At 42.8% G+C, this 10,932-nt stretch overlaps 1 protein-coding gene across 1 annotated transcript in view; it reads right to left on the bottom strand.

Moving 5' to 3' along the window:
• Positions 1-9,489: 9,489 nt before the first annotated feature.
• CASQ2 (calsequestrin 2) overlaps positions 9,490-10,932 on the bottom strand; it is a 78,038-nt gene continuing 76,595 nt past the window's right edge. Inside the window, exon 11 of the mRNA XM_020900926.2 lies at positions 9,490-10,896. Within this exon, the coding sequence (XP_020756585.2) occupies positions 10,693-10,896 (204 nt within the window). The 3' untranslated portion in view covers positions 9,490-10,692. The remainder of the gene's footprint in view (positions 10,897-10,932) is intronic.

The raw sequence follows: 10,932 nt of genomic DNA, 5'->3' as shown, positions 1-10,932 counted from the left end.
GTGGATGGGTTTATATGGATGAGGGTGTGAAAGTCCGTGTGTTTCTCCATAGGCCCTGTATTTGAGAGATTTCCTAACAACACCATCTTCTGGGAGGTTACTCTAAAGCCAGTAACTACTCCCTCTCCCTTCGCTCCTTTGCCTCAGTTACACTGGCTTCTCCCCGGGAGTAAATGACTTCAGCACAGTGAGGTCTAGAGCACCGCTGCCCTCCAGGCAAGTCCATTAGACTCTTCCTTGCCTCTGGACCCTAAGACCTGAGAACAGAAACAAAGAAAGGTCGCGCTCCATGATAAGCGACGGCTCCAACTTCACTACCCTGGAAGCCTTACTGTAGATTTCTTGATCTAACTTAAAAATTGAACTTCATTTAAAAAAAGTTTATGACTAAAAGCACAGAAATGGTGCCATAATATTTAAATAGTCCAGCAGAGACCCTGCAGTTGTTAAGTGATTTATTTCTGGGTAGTGTTTGTACTTTATAGATCTTGTTTTACCAAAAAAAATCACTACCATGAATTTATTCCTGTGTAACCTTATGATCATAATCCATTGTAAATGAACTATGGGTTGTTTTCTTAAGCCCATAGCACAGTTTTGGAATGGTAGTCAGTGTGATAGTTGTATTAGGGACCATAGACACTACATTATTGAGCTTTAATCAAGTGGATGCCCAGAAAATTAGATTTTGGATCACATTTTTGACAAAACATATTTTGGTCAAAGAAGGAAGAGAAGGGTAATAGGGTGTGTTTATCAGCTATTGTTATGTTAGACGCTGTCCTCGAATGTGAATTCCTTTAAATCAGGGGCTATCTCAATTTTACAGGTGAGAACAAAGATGATCAGAGAGAGAGGAACTTGCCTAAAATCTCACAGCTAATTAATGAAATATCACATCTAATGTTTGACTCCAATCCCTTGGTCACTGTACCTTGAGGTATTACCTATATAATTTGGCATTTTCTGGATGTGGAGGAGAGAACCAGAGGACACTTAACCTTGAATCAGAACCTGGGGAGGGGGGTTCGTTGGAGGCGGAATCACTTCTCTTTGACTTTGGGTTTCTACCCAGATTATGGCTCCAAGGAAAGCTGCCCCGTGGCACTGGCAGATTTCCTCAGGACTTTCGATGGAAAGAAGTTGAAAATTCCCCTTCCTCTAGGAAAACCAGCCTGCCAGTGCTGCACGTGCCGTAGAACCTGGCTGCTATTGTTCCTGGCAGTCACTTTTGTTTTTGCCCTTCCCACCTTCCACTCCCACCCTGCTGGCTTGGGCAGATGTGTACCTTGGGGAGGTGTGCTGGGGCTGACCTGGCCTCCTGCTGACCTGAGGAGGCCTCTTCCTGGTGCTTTGTCAACATTATGCCCCAACAGCGTCCCCCCAGCCCCGCCTGCTGCTGAGGTGGGGGAGGGACTGCCTGCAGCCCCAGCCTGGGGAGGTTTGGGACTGGAGCCCCTGGCTTCCATCCCTGACTTCCTTGTTCTCAGCAAGCACTTCGCATGGCACTATTTCCCCCCACATTTGCCCTCAAGAGTTTTAATCAAGAGACCTACACCAGGACTCTGAACACATGGTTTGCCTCTCTTCCACTGTCTCGAGGTTTCTTTTGCGCATAAACTACCTTCCCCTTGCCTGCTGGTTGCTTTCCGTGGAGGATAGGAAGAGAAAGATGACACCTCTCAGCTTTGCTATTCGATTGGCCAAAAAGTTTGCTCAGATTTTTCCATAAAAGGTTACCGAAAAACCTGAAGGAACTTTTTGACCAACCCAATACTTACTAGGAATGAGCAAGACACATTTTCAAAGAGTAGGTAGAAACTGTAAAACTACTGACTAAAAGTAGATTTTAGTACTCCGTGTCCCTTTTACCAGGCCTGTCCCATTTCTCCTTAAATAACCCAGTTTGTGTTGTATCACCTGAAACATAAACCTCTTCAATGAGTTGTTTTAGAGCTCTCCAGCACAACTGCAGATTTCTGATACCTGAAGCAGCGCAATCAAATGTTACTCCCAGTATGGCACCGGGAATCTACAATTGATATGTCTCTCAGCTTGAAAACATCAGTGTTTTGCCCTTGTTTTGGTGGGATAAAAAAACTCTCTTATCTTAAGCCCTGGGGACAAATGTGACCAACTCCCAGGCTTTTATCTTGAGTGTCTTTGGCACTTCTTTTGGCACTGAAATAATGTTTGGATAAAAATAGTTGAATGTACAGTGTCTGGTTTTATATTTGCTTGTACTTATCTGAGTTTTCCCTTGTGGACATGAACTTTCACTCTGAAGGACGTAATCCTTTAGGACTATTTAACCCCCCAAAAGCCCTCACCTTGGGAAAGCTTCATATCTGGGGACCAGAGACTGTTGCTCAGGGAATTAGTAATAGGACCTGGACATCTGATCTGCAGGTGTCAAGTCTAGTTCAATTCATGTTTTAGGGAACTTAGACTGTTACACATCATCACCATTCCAGGGGTCAGGTGGAAAGAAGTGGCTGTCACTTTTCATTTGCCAGTGCCCCACAGTTATAGAGATAATAGAGTATTCATTTAGCATTGATTATCATTCTAAAAAAAAAAAATCCAAAGTGTGCTAATAATTCCTTATTTTTATAATGGATTCACAGTAGGCTTTAGCTAAATAGCAAACTCCTCTGGGACTCCTGAATTATGACATGATTAACAAAATTTGATTTTCAAGAAGTTGTTTATGACAACTATTGCCTGGAGTATAGGACACCAGCCAAGATGAGGGCAGGGGGGGATACAGGCTCACTGAGTGGTGAATTAACCACTTCTTCAACAAAGATGCTAGGGAGAAGACCAGAGAGACTAGGACCAGGTCTTACTCAAGGGAAATTTATTTAATGATCACTTTTGTGTTGAAAGAACTTTACATTTCTGGATTTAGAATCCAGTATCAGTCCAGCAAGTTCAGTAAGGAAACCATCTGTCTCTATGTGATGGAGCCATAACTGTGCAGAGACGTGGCCAGGGGTCTTTTGTGTTCTCTCTTATTAGTTAATACCACACTTTGTAACCAGCAGGGGCAGTTTGGCTGGTTAGCAAAGTTCACAGTCACTAGACAGGTATGACAAAGTCTGAGTGTGACTTCTTGCATAAACTGGGTGGTGGGCTTTATTGAGACGTTTCAAATATGTGAATGAATGAGTTACACTACCAGCAACCATCTACCCAAGTACATGCATTCATAAGGTGTACCCTGTGAAGCCTCTTCTCATTGTAACATCAGTAACAAAGTTAGAGTCTATGAGGGGCATGGTGTACCTGGTATCCAAGTTATTTTGTTCTCTTTTGGGTCTCCAGTTCCAATGAACTGTAAAACATTTTATGTGTTACATTTTTTATACTGTAAAACTTGGAAAATAAACTGAAATCCCAAATTACATTTTGTTACTTTTTTTTATGTGATTACTTCAATCTAAAAAGTTTTATTTATTGATTGATTGTAATATAGTTGATTTGTAATGTTGTGTTTGTTTCAGGGATACAGCAAAATGATTCAGTTATGCATTCCTACATAGATATTTTTCAGGTTCTTTTCCCTTATAGGTTATTACAAAATATTACGTATAGTTTCCTGTGCTATACAGTAGGTCCTTGTTTTATTTATAGTGTATATATGTTAATCTCAAACTCCTAACTTGCTCTTTGGGAATCTTAATCTTGTTTTCTACTTTTTTAGGGAACATTTTTACTCTCAAAATAACTTTGATACCCTTTTAAATATAACCTGTCAAGTTTCGCTGAAAACCAAGACAATGTAATGATAGATTGAATGGGAAAGTGGAATTGTCATTGTAAGAAAAACTACAGGTTGCAATCATTGTGTGGTCAAGAGAATGTTTTAAATGAATAGAGTACTGAAAATTAAATTCTTAGGTTCTAAAACTTGGAGGTGAAACAGGCTTTTGAGTAAATCAGCAAGTGAAAAAAGATCTTCAAGTCAGGTAAGGAGGGAGGAAAATGTCAGACCCTGGATTTGTGAGAAAGGTGAATGTTAGATTGTTTTTGTGAGTGGCTTGCTAATTCAGTTTACATTATTGACTTATTTTCAGTAGGTCTACTTAAAAGGAACTTGATTATTTGACAAAGAAGTATTGGAGCTTGCCTTCTGCTACACTCCGCTATCCTTAGTACTGAGTACCTATAGCACACAATCAGATTCTTACCTGTTGCATAGACAAAGATCAGACTAAGCAATTGATGTGAAGATACTCACTGTATAGATTATTGATAAACTCTGGCTCTGTGCCATCAGCCAAGATGGACACAATTTACACCTACACAAGCAAAACCTCCTCAAGAAAAGATTAAAAGTGTGTAACAAACATAAACCAAAGACTCTTTTTCTTTCATTGCCCATGATAAAGATAACAGAATTTTGGAAGAGCTTTGAGGATGTTAGGTGACAAACCATAGGATTACGGAAGTGGAGAAAGGATTGTCAGGATGGGACCAGCTGCAGCCACTGCAAGCTTTCCCAATACCAGAGACAAGGTGTACCAGTAGTGTGTGGGTCTGGGGAGTATCCCCGCACCAGAGAGACATGGCAATGCCCTATCCATGTCGTGTAGCGTCTTCTAGTTATACAAGCTAATGTTGACATGGACAGTCAAAACTGTGTTTATGTTCTCTATATTTACACCTGAGCGTGTTTCTGCAGTTCTGAGAATTCATCTGGTTTTAGACAAAATGATGATGCATTTAGAACTGACATGGAGGCTTTAAACATTTTTCCTTTTCTAGTTTCTTGCTCAGCTCTCCCATCTTGCCCACTCAGTTTTGCCTCCTGTGATCTGCATGTGGTAATCAGTTTTAAGGGTCCATTGACTGAATATTGCAATGAATGAATGGGAACATGGCACACACTCAATGCTAAGACTACTGGGTGTAACCTAATCATTTATGACTATTGTAAGGGGAATGATTGGCATTTTGTGGGGTTCTAGGGCTGACATTAAGAAGTCTAGTCATCACTGCTGTAAAGAATCCAGATTGATACAATTCCAGGTTAACCTGAAAGAGGTCTTTAATTCGTCTCTCTAACATTTGGGTCTGTGGATGTATTAAAATAAATGCATTTGACATTTAGATGGCTGTGGTTATCCCATCTTCAGAGAATGAAGCCTGGGACTTTTGCTGTCTTCTCCACACTGCTTTGCTTCCCACCATGATGAGTATATTCCTGGGAGACTTTGCTAACCCAAGGGAAGAGAATATCCCCTATTGGAAATAGTACTGAGCCAAGAAGATAGTGTTCCTATTTCTTCAGCAATTGGCTACCCTAAGCAAATCTGAACAGAAGACACTGTTGCCAAAAACTTGGAATGAGACTGACTTTCAAGAATCACTAGCACATTCTTAATGGTACTAATAGCTGTTAAATTAGCTTTGCATAGGGTTTAGCAGAGTATTCAGTCAAGCACTATTTATTAAGTACCAATCAGAACTTAGTCCCTGAAGTTAGAACAGAATCAGCCAAAATCTTCTCCCTAAGATTGCTCTCAAACTAATGGGGGGAGGGGCATGCACTTAAAAGTACAGTAAGTTGCAGGTTCTGCAAAAGACCGCCACAGGGTGCTGTGAGGACTAAGCAGAGGAAGTGGCCAATTTGCCTGGGCCATGACTGGAGAAGAGTCATAGAGTGTATCTCTATGGGAGTTTGCTAGGCAGGCACAGATGGGGAAGGACAGGCGTTCTGGTAGATGGAACCTGAGCCAAGGCTTTGAGGTGTTAAACAGCCAAGCAGCTTTGGCCAATTTCTGAGTGTAGCTCTTTAGTCACTAAGTCCAACTCTTTGTGACCCCCATGGATTGCAGCATGCCAGGTTTCCCTGTCCTTCACTATCTCCTGGAGTTTGCTTAAACTCATGTCCAGAGTAGAGGGGTAGACGGTTGGGAGGTGCCATGAGAAGTAAGGCTGGGTAAGGTAGACAAGAGACACTTTGCATAGACCTCCATGTGCTACAAAGGAAATTGGTTTTAACCCCAAGGCAAGGCTAGTCCTGACCCCCCAGTTCACTGGCAGTGGTACTGACCTGACTTCTGCTGAAGTAACAACTGGATGTTATAATCTAAGTGAGGCATTTGGATGCCATCATTCCAAGATGGTACTCCATGTTTGTAGCAGCAATCACCCCAGCGAGACCAGTGCTCTCCCATCCCTGAGCCCAGATATCACCAGCATCAGCACTACTCAGACTGCTTTTCTCTTGTGGAGGAGAGACTCCAAGGAGGTTTAATTTTACAAGTGCTACCTCATATTTTCCTCCCCAACCTCATGCCCCACAGCCTAGACTCCACAACTGGCCATCAGACAACTTTCTGATCAATTCTTGCTCTTTGTCCTTTTAATCTTTAAAAACAAAAGATGTTTCAACACTTGTTGGGAATAGAACACCACTTCCCTGATGACTCAGAGGGTAAAGAATCCACCTGCAATGCAGGACACACAAGAGACATGGGTTCAATCCCTGGGTTGGAAAGATTCCCTGGAGAAGGAAATGGCAATTCATTCCAGTATTCTTGCTTGGGAAATCCCATGGACAGGGAGGCTGCAGGATACAGTCCACAGGGTCGCAGAGAGTCAGAATGACTGAGCGATTAAAGCACAATGAAGAATTTAAGCATGTATGTGACATGATCAGTTTTTCATTTTCAAAAAAACCCTTGATTGCAGTGTGCGGGACTGGAGATGGGAGGGCAGTCAGAACCTTGCTGTCACCCAGCTGAGACTGTAAAGCCTTAATTATACAGTAAGAGCAAGTGAAGAGAAGAGGACAGGACTTGCTTCCTGTTGGATGTGGGAATAGGAGACAGCGAAATGGTTCTAAGATTTCTGGCTGGGAGATTGTCGGAGGGCGATACCTCTTCCCCATTCCTGTGCTTCTGTGAAGGACTTTCCCCAAACACTGCTGGCCCTTTGCCCAGCCCTTGTTCCTGTGCTGAGATGAGTGAGTTACCTGGTTAGCGGGTGGCAGCCATTTGTCGATGTTTCTTAGGATGTGAAGTTAGTGTGTGTGTTGGGGGAAGGGTCCAGTCCATTTCTTCTGCCTCTCCATCCATGACCCCTGAGGGCAGTGGTCCTCTCTGCACACCTGATTCCCTCAGAGGACTTGAACTTGGAGAGAGGAAACTGGGAAGCCCATTTACCTAATCTCTAGTCTCCAAATTACTGCCTCTCTGTAATCAGGGTGGTACTCTGCTGACTTTTGGACCTACTTTCTCAGTTGGTTCAGATCTCAGGAAAAGCTACTTTTTTTTTTTTTTTTAACTGTGCTGGGGTTTAGTTGAGACATGCAGGATCTAGTTCTCTGACCAGGGATAGAACCCAGGCCCCCTGCATTGGGAGCTCAGAGTCTTAGCCACTGGACCACCAGGGAAGTCTCAAGGGAGCTACTTTTTAAGGGCATCCCCTTAAAACCCCAAAACTGTGTTGGTCTGAGGTGCCTATAGGGACATCCAGGTGATGCTGTCCAGGGAAGATGGCTGGAGTGAGGGGCTTGGGACCCAGAAGAAGCCTGGCTAGAGACAGGTGGTTTTGGATGCTAGGGGCTGGACGAGGTGACTGGGGGAGTGGGAAGAGCAGCAGGAAGAGCGGCGGTCGGTGTTGACTCGCATTTGTCCCCAGCAGAGGGGCAGGCCCGGGTCTGGAGATGGTATATCAGTAGGTCTGGGCTGGTGACAGTCATCTGTGTTTTCTAAAACTCAGACATGATTCTGACACTAAACAGACTTGAGGAGAGATGGTGAGAGTGGGAAGTTCGAGGACAGGCCACAAGACCCGCCAGCACTTGAGGGGATATCAACCAGGGAGTGTTGATCAAAAGTTATTTGATAATGACCTCTGACTGGTCACATCATTGATAGACTGGGCTTCCTGGGGGATACAAGCTAGGGCCTAGACAGTACACAACCTTGTTACAGAAAAGACAAACTCATTTCAATTATGATATGATATTCTAAAGAAATACATTTAAATGTTCATTCTTGATAATGCAATTTTTTTTTTTTGGCTTTCCTAGCAGGAAGGTCAGATCACACAGTTCTAATTAGGCAACATTACTAGCACTGCAAATTGATTGCTTGCTTCCAGAATGAAAGGGAGAAAGACATCTTGGCTTAAACAATAAAAAGGATTAAAAGAAATTCCCTTGAGTCCATCTTGAGATACCATCTGAGTAAAAGAAATGGAATCCTTTGATTGCGTAATTTAAAGAATTAAATTTAGTTTAAATCTTTAAGTATAAAAATGGGGTTACGTTTACATTCCTTTAAAGTATTTGCGTGACTCTGGGAAAATTACTTGAAGCCACTGTGCCTCACTCAGTTTTCCCATCTAAAATGGGAAAAATAACAAAACTCATATAAGATCATTTTAAGGATTAAATGGGGAAATACATTAAAAGCATATAGCATAGTGCTCTGAGCACATACCAAATATTCAATAAATAGCTGAAAAAGTTTTAGACAAATAACAAAACAGTGCTACTACTTACAGATATTACTAGCTTAACTCTCCGTGCTTCTAAAACAGGAGCAGCATGGCATGATTTAAACTTAATGCATATTAGTCAGGCCTCTGAGAACCAGGGAATGTTCCTGGGTTGGGAAATAAACCACTCTGATGACAGAACACATTTCTTGGCTATTTGAAAGATTAGCTTCAAAGATCACTTTATAAATTCACCTCTCCCAGAGCTTATTTGAGTCTCTGGATAGCTACATAGCCCAGCTTGGGAAGTGTCTGCCTTGCTTTGTGAGGTAGAGAGAAAAATAAGGAGGCCTTGGAAGCACTGTGATCCAACAGTGCTGATAATTATTCACCCATCAGTTCAATAAATGAGTGTCTACGTTGTGCTGAGCAAAGTGCTAAGCGTTGGGGATACAATGGTAAATAAATCTCTTGTCTCCAAGGAGCCTACGTATGAGTTAATGAAAGAACAGATGTGCAAATATGTGTTACATGTTAAATGATAAGTGCCAGGATTTGGGGTGTGCACAGCATGCCATGGGAGCAGAGGGGGAGGGCTCCCCTTGAGACCACACAGGCAATTGGACAGATGCTGATAGTAATCATCTGAACTGGGACTTCATGAAGGGAAGGACACGTTTAAGGGAGAGGGTAGTGAGTTTTGGTCTTACGATGTTGTTTGAAGCACTTGTACAATATCCAAACCAAGATGTCCAGCAGCAGTTGAATGAGTGAGTCTAAAACCAAGGAGAGAGGTCAAGGTTAGAGACCCAGACTGGGAAGTTATTAGCTGATGGGCATGGATGATAAACTACCTTGGAAGAAGGTTAGAGCCGAGAGAGAGCGTGGAAGACTGACATTTAAAGGGTAGGCAAAGGAACAGAAAGCAGAAAGGAAAACTGAGAAGGAATAGAGAGGAAGAACAGGAGCCCAGAGGGGAGCGAATGAGCAGAAAAACAAAAAATCAAGAGAGGATTTTCAAGATAGTCTCAGTACTTTCAAAATAAAACTTTAATGACAGTTAGTTAGCTGCGATTCCATAAAAGGATTGTCCTATTTTCAAAGAATTTGCAGTGTCTTACACATGTGTTAAAAGACTGAGAAAATAAATTAGAACATTAGAATGCACACCCAATGCTAAAACTACAGAGCACAATATAACTTCTAGAAAGTTCGAAAGGCACTTGGGTATTTTTTCAGTGCCTCAGAGCATCATTATGAATCCTAATGACTGTCGTCCTGTTCACCTGTGGGAGCACTGATCAGTGGAGAGTGAATTGCCCTCTGGAAAAACCAACTTGGACTCTGAATGGGAAGGCTGACTAGCAGCGACAAGACAGAGGGATATCAGGATCCCAGCTCAAGCTAGGACGCCAGCTGACCCCATCAGAGACCTAAAAACATCAGAAAGAATTAAAACATTTAATCGTTCTAGCTCCCCCGACCCCTGTGTGTATATGCAAGAAGGTCATCTACGGGGAAGTTCAGAGAGCAAACCAACCTCCCGTCCCAATATCCTAATATACTAGAAATGATGGTGACATCAGTATGTATGTTTTTCAGAACCTCTCAATAGCCATCCAAAGGCTTGGATCTGAGTTCATAATGGTCAGATCTACACCTAAAATAATAAGTTTAATAGAACCAAGAGAAGCTGATTTACAAAACCTGTTTCCAAGATTGAGCCTTCCCTAAGAGGGATCCTCTCGGCTTGAGGAGGGATCCTAACTAATATTCTAGGCACAGGGGCTAAATGGACCATGTGTCTTCCCTGGGCTCTGGTTGTAAGGTCACGCCATGCTTGTGATTTAGCAAGCTGTCCATTCTGCTACCATCATAGTCAAACAAGTAAACTTGAGTTGAGGTGTTAGGGGATTGCTCTCTCTAGACAACCAGATTCGGGCACTGCCGTGGCCACTGATGATCTGACAACAAATGAAAGCTTTTTCATAACAGTCAAGACAGCCAACATGGCAATAATTCCCCACTATCCTTGCTGAGTGAGTGGGACTGCTGGATTTAGGAAGGCATTTGCCGAGTTGCACATCTGATGAGAAAGAAGTGGGGAAAGAGGTGTCGATAAAGGGAAAGGAACTGGCTGGAGGCGGGCCGGGGCTGCTCGCTGCCACCTTGCCTGTCTGCATGGCAGTGGGTAGCTGTGGTTTTGTCTTCGTGAAACTCGTCTGGAGTTGGAGGCTATTCATCATCGTCATCACTGTCATCATTGTCCTCTTCATCAGAATTATCATCGTCATTGTCGTCGTCTTCATCCTCTTCATCGTCATTGTCATCATCCTCCGTGTTTATCTTCCCAGAAAGCACATCCTCAATCCAGTCTTCCAGCTCCTCAGCTGTGGGCAGGTCATCATCATCTGGAATCTCCATCCACACACTGTCAGCCTGCATCCAGAGACAGAATGAGTGTGAGAGTGAGTG

Source organism: Odocoileus virginianus, chromosome 5 (assembly GCF_023699985.2).
Source record: "Odocoileus virginianus isolate 20LAN1187 ecotype Illinois chromosome 5, Ovbor_1.2, whole genome shotgun sequence".
NCBI classification, from domain to species: Eukaryota; Metazoa; Chordata; class Mammalia; order Artiodactyla; family Cervidae; genus Odocoileus; species Odocoileus virginianus.
Note: the sequence above shows the minus strand (reverse complement) of the source record. Positions and strands in the feature narration are given on the sequence as shown.